Source organism: Nycticebus coucang, chromosome 7 (assembly GCF_027406575.1).
Source record: "Nycticebus coucang isolate mNycCou1 chromosome 7, mNycCou1.pri, whole genome shotgun sequence".
NCBI lineage: Eukaryota > Metazoa > Chordata > Mammalia > Primates > Lorisidae > Nycticebus > Nycticebus coucang.
Window position 1 is genome coordinate 99,186,760 of NC_069786.1, and position 13,191 is coordinate 99,199,950.

At 38.2% G+C, this 13,191-nt stretch overlaps 1 protein-coding gene across 2 annotated transcripts in view; it reads left to right on the plus strand.

The window, feature by feature from the left end:
• The first annotated feature begins 468 nt into the window (after positions 1 to 468).
• Positions 469 to 13,191, plus strand: part of CDK15 (cyclin dependent kinase 15) — an 83,635-nt gene continuing 70,912 nt past the window's right edge. Inside the window, exons 1-4 of one of the 2 annotated variants that reach the window (XM_053597446.1) lie at positions 469 to 677; positions 1,632 to 1,781; positions 2,054 to 2,148; positions 7,850 to 7,929. In XM_053597446.1, the coding sequence (XP_053453421.1) occupies positions 555 to 677; positions 1,632 to 1,781; positions 2,054 to 2,148; positions 7,850 to 7,929 (448 nt within the window). In that variant the 5' untranslated portion in view covers positions 469 to 554. The remainder of the gene's footprint in view (positions 678 to 1,631; positions 1,782 to 2,053; positions 2,149 to 7,849; positions 7,930 to 13,191) is intronic. The other variant, XM_053597447.1, reaches the window with a different exon arrangement.

Consider the following 13,191-nt stretch of genomic DNA (forward strand, 5'->3'; position numbering starts at 1 on the left):
AGATCTATGCAAGCTTTCCTCTCATTTTGTGATTGTGGTTTCTCTGACTATTAAAAATAGGCTAGGTAGCAGATTTCTTTTAAAGTCTGAAACTCAAAGTGCTTTCAGATGAAAGGTTAGGTATAAAATGCTTCTCAACATGTTCACTTTCTCAGCAAGAAAGCCTAATAATATCACTATCATTATGAATGGTGTCACGTAAATATCATTCGATGGATAAGCAATGTAAATTCTTACGAACTGTGTATACCAACAGCACTAACTTGTGATTGGAATAAGAACCTTAATGGTGCCGGCTTTTATTCCATCCAATATTAGCTGCCTTATTTTCAGTGTGCACATGCAAATGCAAGCGGCCGCCTTTCCGATGCAGACTTTCTTGCACCGATAAGGAAAAACTGCTGAAGTCATGAGGCTGCTCCAGGCAGAGCCCTCATGTGAGTCATATGAAAGCTCCACTCTGCTGACCTCTGGCAAAGGGGAGTGAGCCAGGATAGGAGAGGCAGAGGGGCAGAGGTTCAAGTGTGGGTTTTTCTCCTTGAACCTAGAAGATTATGGGTCAAGAGCTGTGTGCAAAGACTATACAGCCTGGATGCAGCTGCTATCGCCGTTCGGAGGGCGGTGAGGCACGCAGCTGTCGGAGGAGTCCGCCTGAGAGGATGGAGGCTGCGTTTGAGGTATTTGTATCCCAGGAGGCGCATCTTTCTCTATTGATAAACCAAGGACTTCAGACACTCCCTGTCTGTAGCTGGGTCTTATTCTTCTGCGGTAGGTCTAAACCAATAAAAAGAAAATTCAATTAAAGTCACAGAGAATTTATGACCGTAGTTATCAAATTTGGGCATTTTCTTGTAAACCAAAAAAGAAAAAATAACTCTTGGCATGGGGCTGCATGAAACTCACTTGACTTGAATGTGAGAAAGCAGTTCTTCTCTGGCAATTCTGAGGTACTAAGTGACAGCTGAACCTTAAAAGGCAAGCTGCAGTACTGGTGGGTATGCTGTGGCTTCAAAATTTCAACAATTAACTCATGACTATTAGCAATGCCATGCTAGAGGGCTATTCCCCCTAAAGCAATAAATTAAGTGAACATGAAAAACAGAGTGAAACAGAAAAAAATTAGAAAACATCCATCAAATAGATTTATTTATATTAACCTAAGTGTTAAAGACATATTTTTAGGTGAAGAAAGAATGTAGTATTTTGGCAGTTGATATTATAATCTTTTTTAGGGATCTGACTTTTTTTTGAGACAGAGTCTCACTTTGTTGTCCTGGGTAGAGTGCTGTGACGTCATAGCTCACCGCAACCTCAGGCTCAAGTGATTATCTTGCCTCAGCCTCCCAAGTACCTGGGACTGTAGGCACCTGCCACAACACCCGCCTATTTTTAGAGACGGGGTCTTGCTCTAGCTCAGGCTAGTCTTGAACTCAGGCAATCCATCAACCTTGGCTTCCCAGAATGAAGAGATCTGACTTTTTAAGAAAGGCGTTTTTTTTTGGAGGGGGGTGCAGGAAGATAAGAAAACATTTGAAGAGTGAAAATTAGGCAAATAAAGAAAAAATGGTTTTTCTATGCACTGAATCTTGACTTTGTATACATTTTATTTCTGTTTTTTCTGCTTTCTGTAGCTAACAGACCTACAAGAAGCATCACATTCCATCACTTCATTTCACCCTCAGGGACTTCAGGCTGTCTGTGTCCAGAAGCTCAAGAGTAAAAGGCCACGCAGTAACAGTGATTCTTTTCAGGAAGAGGATCTGAGACAGGGTTTTCAGTGGGTGAGTGAGCAGCTGATGTTGATCAAGATGCATTTAATGCCCTCACATTAATCTAAAAATTTTAAAAAGAAGCATTTAATGTGTGCCTCCCAAGGAGACTTGTACTTACTCCAAGGGCAGTTAATGAGAGGGCTTTCCCAAGTATATACTCTGGCAATACTTCACCATGCACTAATTTCCCTGGAGGAAAAAAAATGTTAACACTAAAAAATATGCACTTTCTCTCCTCTCCACCTCTCACCTGCCCCCTTCCAACCATTCTCCTTAAGCAGAAGAAGAACCTTCCATTTGGGGCAGCCTCATCTTACTTGAACTTGGAGAAGCTGGGTGAAGGTTCTTATGCTACAGTTTACAAGGGGATTAGCAGGTGAGTGACGCAGAGGTGGGAGAGACTTTAGAGATGAGGGTCCCACCCCACTCATTATACATTATAAAGCCAGGGAAGACACAGAAGTTCACAGCATTCAGGACCTGAGCAAGGCACCCTGGCCAACAGGGAGAGAGACAAGATGATTTGAAACAGCCTTGAAAGAAAACAAACCTACAGTGCCCTAATTAAGATTGGCATACTAAAATGTTCATCAGCCTTGCCTCTCTTTTATTTGGTTTAAAGAATTCAGACAAAATAGGCTCTCTCTACCACCAACTCAAAGTACAATTATCACCCTCCAGGTAAGTGGGAAGTGCAATTGGTAAGGTGTCACTAAAGGGTTTTGTATATCCCTCCCTAAATCATGATGGCAGAGGTTTGCCATGGTTGCCTTGGGTTTCCTGCTTCATTCTTGCACCTTGCCTTCATAGGAGAAACTGAAGTTGGTTTCTGCAAAGTATGGTATGTGCAAAAAATGATGAATCCTGGGTTTTCTGCACTTGCAAAATATACAAAATGTCTGAAGAATAAAAATACTACTTATCCAAAACCCAAACATTTGTTTTGGTAAACAACAAACTTTGCTAAATACATATAAAAGATCCACAAATTCCACTATCTTTTAGTTAAGGTGGGAAAGTTGGAAGTACTTGTTTCTTTAATTTATGTTACTCCAATGGAGAAAAATAATAGCTCAATGGAGAAAAATAATAGCTCAATGGTGGTTAAATGTTAATTTTTTAATGTAATATAAATACAAGACTAAATATTTATCTTAGTATTTGTGTTATTATTTTTATTTGTTAAAACAGAATTGTATGGGAAATACAATTTTAAATAGATTGCATAGAAAGAATTCACTTCTATAGACTGTCCTAGGAAACTAAGAGAACAAAAGATTTGCCTCAAGAATACCAGAATGAAAAGGGCATGAGAAATATTTGTCCATATGCACTGAGATATAAGTAGAAGTATATTCTTTGCAACAAGATATAGAATAAAAAAATAGAAACCTGATCACAAACATCCATAAATGGAGAACTGGGTAAATAATCACCATACCATGAAATAGTGTGCAAAAATGCCCAGGGTGGCACCTGTGGCTCAAGGAGTAGGGCTCCAGCCCCACATACCAGAGGCGGCGGGTTCAAACCCGGCCCCGGCCAAACACTAAAAAAAAAAAAAAAAAAAAAAGGATGCCCAACATTTAAGAGAAAAAAGCAAGTTACAGAATAATATGTACTCAATGATCTCATTTAGAAAAAAACACTCAGATATACTGTACACGTATAAATTTGTAGGTACATGGAAGAGTCTGGGAAAAAACCCAAAAGATTATTAGTTACTTCTAGAGGCTGAAACAGGGGTAAAGAGGTAATCACTCTTAAACTTTTACTTTATTCCCTACCACAAAGGCATTGCATTTAGTGTTAAGAAGAAAGATTTTAATGATTCTCTAATTTGATATATTCTAAAGCCACAACAATTAAAATTGTATAATTTCAATCCGGCCACTCTGAGAGGCCGAATTGCTTGAGCTCAGGAGTTCGAGACCAGCCTGAGCAGGACAGAGACCCCTATCTCTACTAAAAAGAGAAAAACTAGGTGGGTGTTGTGGTTGGTGCCAGTAGTCCCAGCAACTTGGGAGGCTGAGGCAAGAGGATCCCTTATCAGGATCCAGGCAACAGTTTGAGGTGGCTATGAGCTATGACGCTGCGGCATTCAACCCCAGGGTGACAAAGTGAAACTCTGTCTCAAAACATAAATAATAAATAAATAAATAAAAAGAAGGCAGTCCAATAAATGAAGCTGAAACAGTTGTTAGCCATTTAGAAAAAGTGAATATACTATATGAATTCCCAGTGGATTAAAGAGTTAAATGAAAAAGAAAACATACAAGAACTAGAGGAAAAGATGAATTAATTCTGCATAACCTTTGGACTAGAAAGGTCTGTCAAGTCAGAACCAATGAGGGAAGATTGGAAGTGTCCATGGTGCCCATCTATCCAGGTTATGTCCTAGGGATCCTCAATTTTGAGACACCTTGTGAGATGTTTCATTGAAACAGTTACCATGGTCAAATTGATTTGGGAAAGCCTAGAACAAAATCAAATATGATCCTTTATTGCAGGTGCTCTAAGCATTACAAAATATTAATGTACACCGTGGCTGTCTAGAAACGATTATGGTTAAAAAAGTCTAAAGCATTTTCTAAACATATTTGACCCAAAATCATTTTTTAGGGGATTGAAGGGAGAATTTCACAGAGCCAGGCTTTTCGTAAAAACACTAAAAGCACATTTGAAAATACTGACATCATAAAAATGTGTTTTTTTGTTTTGTTTTAATTTTTTTTTTTTTTTGCAGTTTTTGGCCCGGCCTGGGTTTGAACCCACCACCTCCAGCATATGGGGCCGTCGCCCTACCCCTTTGAGCCACAGGTGCCACCCTTGTTTTAATTTTTTTGAGACGGTCTCACTTTGTTGCTCTTGGTAGACTGCTGTGTCATCATAGCTCAAACTCTTGGGCTCAAGCAATTCTCTGGCCTCAGCCTGCCAAGTAGCTGGGACTACAGGCGCCCACCACAACGCCCGACTATTTTTGTTGTTGTTGTTACAGTTGTCATTGTGGTTTACCAGGCTGAGCGGGGTTCAAAGCCCCCAGCCTCAGTGTATGTGAGATGAGGTCTCACTCTTGCTCAGGCTGGTCTCCAAGTCATGAGCTCAATAAATTTGCCGGCCTCAGCCTCTCAGAGTGCTAGGATTACAGGTGTGAGCCACCGTGCCTGGTTTATAAAAATGTTAAACAAAATCTCAAAGATATAAGAAGGCAAACAAAAGAAATTGGTGAAAAGTATTTGCAAAATGTTTCAATAAAAAGGGCAAATTTGCAAATCACAAGAAAAGATCAATAACTTATGAAAATTCATTTCTATAAATACTTAAAGAAACAGAAATTAAAATGTGATAAACTTTTTATCTATCAAATGGGCAAAAATATGAAGATAAAAGCAAAAATAAACCCAGAATGATGGGGCTATGTCAAAGGGACACAGACACCAACTGAAAGAGCTTCCAAAACACAAAGCTGCAAAAATTTCAGCAACAAAATAAATTATTTTATATTTATACAAAAATATAACATTTTGTATGTATTTTTGTATAAATATAAAATAATTTATTTTGTATAAATATAACATTTTGTTATATTTTTGTATAAATATAAAATAATTTGTTTTGTATAAATATAAAATAATTTATTTTGTATAATTATAAAAGAAATGTCTATGAGTCCATACTGATATTCATGATTCCATAAATTAGCAAATGAGACAGAAGAAATAAATCTCTCATGCAGAAGAATTTCAAATAATTTATGTGGATAATATACCATAAGTGAAAGCTACTAATAGTAACATTTATCCAAATGTACATTATGGAAAAGGGGAACAAAAGAGCAATTTACAATGGAGAAACCTGATAAACACTACCTGAGACAGGCAAGTAAGGTCAACATGGAAAGTCATGAATCATGACGATGGTAGGCACACTTAATATAATGTGATAATGATGGCACCTTATGTCCCCTAGACCCATAACTCCAGTCTAACTATGAGAAAAAGATATCAGAAAAATCCCAAAGAAGGGCACCTTACAAAATACTTGACCAGAACTCCTCAAAACTGTCAAAGTCATCAAAAACAAGAAAAGTCTGGGAAAGGAAGAGTTAAGAGGTGATTAAGGGGACATGACAAATAAATGTAATTCTGCATGGGACCCTAGACAAAAAGAAAAAGGACATAAGGTAAAAACTCAAGCTATCCTAATAAATCACAGACTTTAGTTAATAATGATATATCAATATTAGAAATTAAAATAAAAGGATCATATTGACATAAGATGTTAACAATAAAAGAAATCGGATATGAGGTATTTAGGAACTACCTTACTACGTTCTCAGTTTTCTTGTATTTCCAAAACAGTTTTTAAAAATGAAGTTGATAAAAATAAAAGCTTAGTGTTGGTGAGGGAGTGGTAAAAGGGCCACTCTCACCAGCAGTCAGTCATATGATCACTCCGTGGGACAATTTAGGAACAGAAGTTCAAATTAATAAAAATATGTGCCTGCATAATCTTTGATTTAGCAATTCCACTTCCTCTTTAAGGAAATCATTGGGACTGTGTGAAAAGATTTATCTACAGATATGGTCATCATGGTATTTTATAATAGCTAAAAGCTAGAAGCAACGTAAAATCATTTGGAGACAGTCATGGTGGCTCATGCCTATAATCCTAGCACTTTAGGAGGTTTAGGAAGGTGGATTGCTCTAGCTCAGGAATTTGAGACCAGCTTGAGCAAGAGAGAAACCCCATCTCTACTAAAAATAGAAAAACTAGCTGGGTGTCGTGGCAGGCACCTATAGTCCCAGCTACTCGGGAGGCTGAGGCAAGAGGATGGCTGAAACTCAAGAGTTTGAGGTTGCTGTGAGCTATGATGACACCACCACACTACCCAGGGGACAGAATGAGACTGTTCCAAGAAAAACAAAAAGTTGTACACTGAAGATGCACTTATAGTTGTCACCCTTCTTTTTTTTTTTCCTCCCCTTCTTTTCATCTTTCTTTCTCCTGCCATTCTAGAAACCTTCCTTCCATTCTAGATTTGAGCTTGACCCCACAGCACTCTATCAAGGGTGAAAGAATGAGACTCTGTCTTAAGTAAATAAATAAATAAATGCATTTGGAATTGACTAAATACACTGCGGTATATATGTATGTGTATATATATATATGTCTCTCTATATAATGAAATATTACATCATTACTAAACATTCTACAAGAATGAATAAGAGAAAATGTTAAATGGAGGAAAAACAGGTTATTAACAATATGATATGAATCCCACTTTATTAAAAACAATGTGCGTATACCTGCATTAAAATCTTCTCCATCTTCAGCACTTAGCTTGATTGACAGCAAGGTGATGGATACGGGGAGAGGAGGAAGAGATGAAGAGAGAGACAGAGGTGCAGCCTGGGCAGATCGGGTAGCTCTTACAAGACCATTTTAAGAATTTGGCTTCTGTTCCGACGGAAATGTGGAGATATGGAGAATTTTGAACAGAGAAGTAACTTGTTTTGACTTTCCTTTAAAAGCAATTCCTCTGCTATTTTGTTAAGAGTTAAACAGCAGGAGGACAAATGTACAGGGAGGGAGGGTCACCGGAGGGAAGTGAAAAGAAAAATACATCAAAATATTATGAGGATGAATTCGGTGGCGTTTTTGTTTTTGTATTTTAGAGACAGGCTCTAGCTCTGTCACCTGGGCTGTAGTGCAGTGGTGTGACTATAGCTCACTGCAGCCCTGGACACCTGGCCTCGAGTGATCCTCCCAGTTTGTCCTCCCAAAGTGCTGAGATTACAGTGATGAGCCACCACATCCCGCCTGGTGGAGAGTTTTCTACAATGAACATATCCCACTTTAGTAAAGAGAAAAAAATGTTTGGAAATATATATATATATATATAGTATATGTAAAATCTCTTATATATTAAACTTTATTTTGGGGAAAACTATAGATTCAAATGCTGAGATATATAATATTTTGAAAGAAAACTATTATTGTTAATCCATCCCTAGAATAAATTGCTGCTTTGAACCATCTCAATAAATGTGAGCTTATCAACCTCTTTCTCCTAGAATTAATGGACAACTAGTGGCTCTAAAAGTCATCAGCATGAATGCAGAGGAAGGAGTCCCATTTACAGCTATCCGAGAAGGTAAGAACAGTAAAAATGGACTTGATAGATTTGTTTTGAGTCTTTGATTTACTGAAAAATGCATTGCCTTTATCCATTCAGCATCTATTTTTGATAATTCTAGAAAAAACATTATAATTAAAGTTTTATTCTTCATACACGTTTTCCAAGAGTATTTGTGCTATTATTTTATCATTTATTCTTAAAGAAATTAAGATTCAGGGCAGCGACTGTGGCTCAGTGAGTAGTACACTGGCCCCATATACGGAGGGTGGCAGGTTTGAACCTGGCCCCAGCCAAACTGCAACAAAAAACAGACGGGTGTTGTGGCGGGCACCTGTAGTCCCAGCTACTTGGGAGGCTGAGGCAAGAGAATCGCCTAAGCCCAGGAGTTGGAGGTTGCTGTGATCTGTGATGCCATCGCACTCTACCCAGGGCAACAGCTTGAGACTCTGTCTCAAAAAAAAAAAAAAGAAAGAAAAGAAATTAAGATTCAAGACTATTATATCATTTGACTAAAACTATGAACTCAATGAGCAATTACTAATATGTTTCGTGTGTTTGTCCTCGTGCTGGGTATTAAGGCCATATCTGTATAATCCCATAAAATTCTTATGAAAGAGAGGGCGGAGCCTGTGGCTCAAGGAGTAGGGCATCGGTCCCATATGCAGGAGGTGGTGGGTTCAAACCCAGCCCCGGCCAAAAAAAACAAAAAAAAAAAAATTCTTATGAAAGAGAAAAATGTGAAATCACACAAAGTTTTAGCGGGAAATTTGCCTGATGATAACATACTGTTCAGAAAGCACTTTTTAAATTTCAGGAAGGCAGGTAGTTTTAGTGTTGCACCTATATTCTTCTCTGTGCCCTGAGCAGTACAGGCAGTCCCCAAGTTATGAACAAGATAGGTTCTGCAGGTTTGTTCTTAAGTTGAGTGTGTACGTAAGTTGGAACAGTTATATTACCTCTTATCTGTAATAGCCTTTGTTTGTAAGTGCGAGTCATACATCAGTCAGATGTTTGTAACTTAGGAACTTACTATAATAGCTTCAGTTTGTAAGTGCGAGTTGTATGTAATCAGACGTTTGTAACTCAGGGAGTACTTGTATAGCAAACGGGTGAGGAACCAAATGTCACGTAGACTTGGATTGTTAACATCGTAGATCTGTCCTTACTAGTGGTGTGACATGAGGTAGACTACTTTATCTGTCTAAGACTTAGTTTATTGCAGAAAGAGGATAATAGTATAATAGTACCTCTTTCATGGTGCTGTTATGAGGATTAAATGAAAATACGCATATAAATCATTTATCACAGAATCCATTTTTAGACTTTAACAATGTTAGCTATTATTCTATTCTTCTTTCCCTTGTTGATGTGTTGTTCACCATCTAGATGACTAATACTTTATAATATAAAAATCAAGAAGTCAATATAGTGAAAATGAATCATTAAAAATACAACTTGCCAACCTTTATTACATGAGCCACTGGAAATAAGATGATAGGATTCCTATCATTTCAGCAGAAACCCGCACTTCTCTGGCTTTACTTTTTCCCCCTTTTAACTACTTCCCTTCTTTACTGAGCACATTTTATATGCAAAACATATTGCTGGGTATTGTGAAGAAAGAGAAAGCTCCAATCTTTGTTCTGTCGTTTTCAATCTTAACAGGACAGACGATTCCATTTACAAGTGTATAAAACACATTGTAAACTAAGATGAGAACGAGTTAGTGTCAGTGTGCCTAATGGAGTCCTTAAGTTTTGAACTGAGCTTGGAAGGATAAGTTATGCAAACAGGCATGGAAAAAGCAATTCAGAAAATGAGTTTATAACTGAATTTGATGCCATTTCCAAACATCTTTCAGAGCCCCTGGGAAATAAGTAATTTTGAATTTAAATGGTAGAGCCAAATGCTATCAGTTTAACTGGAGATTCATCCTGGTAGGATCAGGTGCCTTCTGGGGGAAAGCATGGTTTTTAAGTGTTTAATATAATGGAAGCTACATTTACTAACATACTTATTAGTGGTCCCCATGAAAGGATGATCAGATTTGGAAAGAGGTTAAGTGTAGAGGTTGAAGAATATTTCTGAACATAAGAGAAACCCCCAGGTCACCCGCACAAAGGGAGGGTCTCCTTTATGAGCTTTGGTTTGCCTATTCCTTAAGGTTGGCTTTGCTCAGATTTTGCCCACAGCCAAGTTTTTTCAGGTTGACATTTAACTGTGACAGTGAAACCTTTTGCCAGTTTTGCTAACAGATGGTTCTCAGCATGGTTCAAAAAAGCTGGGTCCTTTTATTCTGTTTGCTAAATGTTTCTTTCATCGCATATTTACCCAGGAATTGCCTCCCCATCACAGGTGTTTACAGATTATATTTAGTATTCAACTGTGGACTTCCTTGGTTTGTTTTATGGATTTACCTTACTAAATGCTTTGCTTGTAGAATATTAAAAACCACAAAAGGATTTTTGACACGTTGGAGGTTGTTAGGCATCCAATTTCCAACAATGAATGTTCTTTTTCCACTGGTATAAAAGCTTGCAGTCCTTGTTAGAGAAGCCTTCTCCCCTCAAGAAGGTATGAGGCTTCATTTGAAAACTTTGGCACTGTCCCATTTTTTTCCTGTAAGAACTTTAAGGATGTGAGATCAGGGAGACAGGAGGTTAAGTGAGAAGGGCTGGGAGGCAAAATAAGAACAGCCGGAGTTAATTACTCAAAATCCAGGGTCACTAGCTAAAAAGGCAACTGAAAACCTTGTGCAGAAAAACTGAAAGAGTAATGTAGCCTTCTTTAAAAAGCCTTGAAGCAGGAGTTACGTTTCCTGAACAGTTTGGCTGCCCTGATGTTATAGCAGCCCAAGATTTATTAAGTATGATTTTACTATATATACAGTCTCTCCATATATAGGTAGAATTCATGTGGCAGTTTATTAGTCTGGTCATTTGGAGTACTATTTGTTTTCATTTGATCTTAACATGTACTATTATGAAATTAGCAAAAGTATGAACAACATTAAAGGAAATATATTTTAATATATGTTCCAGGTTCATTGCATACTTCTTTCAATCCTCTTAATAACTGTTAGGTAGATATTATTATTATTCCAATATATAGCTCTGATTTAAACCAAATCTCCGATTCAGAAATTCATATAATAAAGGCCTTCCTAGCACCTTAGAAAATTTTTTATAGGGCGGCGCCTGTGGCTCAGTCGGTAAGGCACCGGCCCCATATACCGAGGGTGGCGGGTTCAAACCCGGTGCCTGCTGAACTGCAACCAAAAAATAGCTGGGCGTTGTGGCAGGCGCCTGTAGTCCCAGCTACTCGGGAGGCTGAGGCAAGAGAATAACTGAAGCCCAGGAGTTGGAGGTTGCTGTGAGCTGTGTGATACCACGGCACTCTATCGAGGGCCATAAAGTGAGACTCTGTCTCTACAAAAAAAAAAAAAAAAATTTTTATAATTGGCCATAGTATTTTATTTTAAATATTTATTTTTACATCTCGGATAAAACACTTTCCTTCAAATAAACTAATAACTTTATGTTCTTATTTAACAACATAACAATAATATTTCTTAGTTTTTACTAATTTTTTTTGAGACAGAGTTTCATTATGTTGTCCTCGGTAGAGTGGTAGAGTGCTGTGGCATCACAGCTCACAGCAACATCTAATTCTTGGGCTTGAGCGATTCTCTTGCCTCAGTCTCTCAAGTAGCTGGTACTACAGGGGCCGCCCATAATGCACAGCTACTTTTTCTTTTTTTTTTTATTTTTGCAGTTGTCATTGTTGTTTAGCAGGCCCGGGCCAAGTTTGAACCCACTGCCAGCCTTGGTGTATATGGCCCATACCCTAACCACTGAGTACAGGCGCCGAGCCTTCTTAGTTTTTATTAAATTTTATAACTATATCTTGATTATTCTAAAAAATATTTCTAGCAATAGTCAACCTTTGGTTTAAACTTAGGACTTTTAGGCTGTTAGCAGCACCTTGTTTTTTTGTTTTTTTTTAGAGACAGAGTCTCACTTGGTTGCCCTTGCTGGAGTGCTGTGGCATCATAGCTCACAGGAACTTCAAACTCTTGGGCTCAAGCATTTTTCTTGCCTCAGCCTCTCAAGTAGCTGGGGCTATGGGTGCCCACCACAATGCCCGGCTTTTTTAATTTATTTTTATTTTTTATTTATTTTTTATTTTATTTTATTTATTTATATATTTTGAGACAGAGTCTTAAGCTGTAGCCCTGGGTAGAGTGCTGTGGTGTCACCACTCACAGCAACCTCAAATTCTTGGACGCAAGCGAATCTCTTGCCTCAGCCTCCCAAGTACCTGGGACTACAGGTGCCTGACACAACGCCCAGCTATTTTTTGGTGGTAGTTGTCATTGTTGTTTGGTGGGCCTGGGCTGGATTTGAACCCGCCAGCTCTGGTGTATGTGGCCGGCGCCCTAGCCACTGAGCTATAGGCACCCAGCCACTTTTTTTTTTTTTAAGGAAGCAGTCATATAACTTTTGGGGGAGATCAGGTATATGACATAATCTCCCCTTCACACACATAATCTTTTTTTTTTTTAATCCTCAAACCAACTCTAGGAAGTAGAATACATTATCTTTGTTGTAGAGATAAAGAAAGCTTCACCTCAGAGAGATTGAATAACTTGTCAGAGGTCACAAAGCTAATAATCAGTACCGTCAGGTATTAGAAGCCATGACTATTTTATTTAAAATCCTTTCTACTCTATTGAGGTGAATTTGGAAATGTTTAACTTAAACATATATTCTTAGTTTTTGGAGACTGAGTTTCACTCTGTTGCCTTGGGTAGAGTGCAGTGGTGTCATCATAGCTCGCAGCAACCTCAGACTCCTGGGCTCAAGGGATCCTCTTATCTCAGCCTTGCGAATAGCTGAGACTACAGGTGCCCACCCCCACATCTGGCTAGTTTTTCTATTTTTAGTGGATACAGGGTCTCACTCTTATTCAGGCTGATCTCTCCTGAGCTCAAGCAATCCTGCCTCAAGCTCCCAGAGGGCTAGGTACTGGCGTTGGCCACGGTGCCCGGCCTAAGCATTTTTTCTTTAACAGCAGTAAAAGAAAAATAGAAGTCTGCTTTTATGATACATTTTATATGAACATTAAGGAAAATGCAGAATAAATATTCTCAGAAAATAATATTCATCAATTCTGATTCTATCATTGAGTCTACAGGGTTAGTAATTGCAGTATTTAAACTAGAAACAGTTTCAGCTGAGAATCTTTTAAGATCATTCTCTAGTAGAAAACATTACA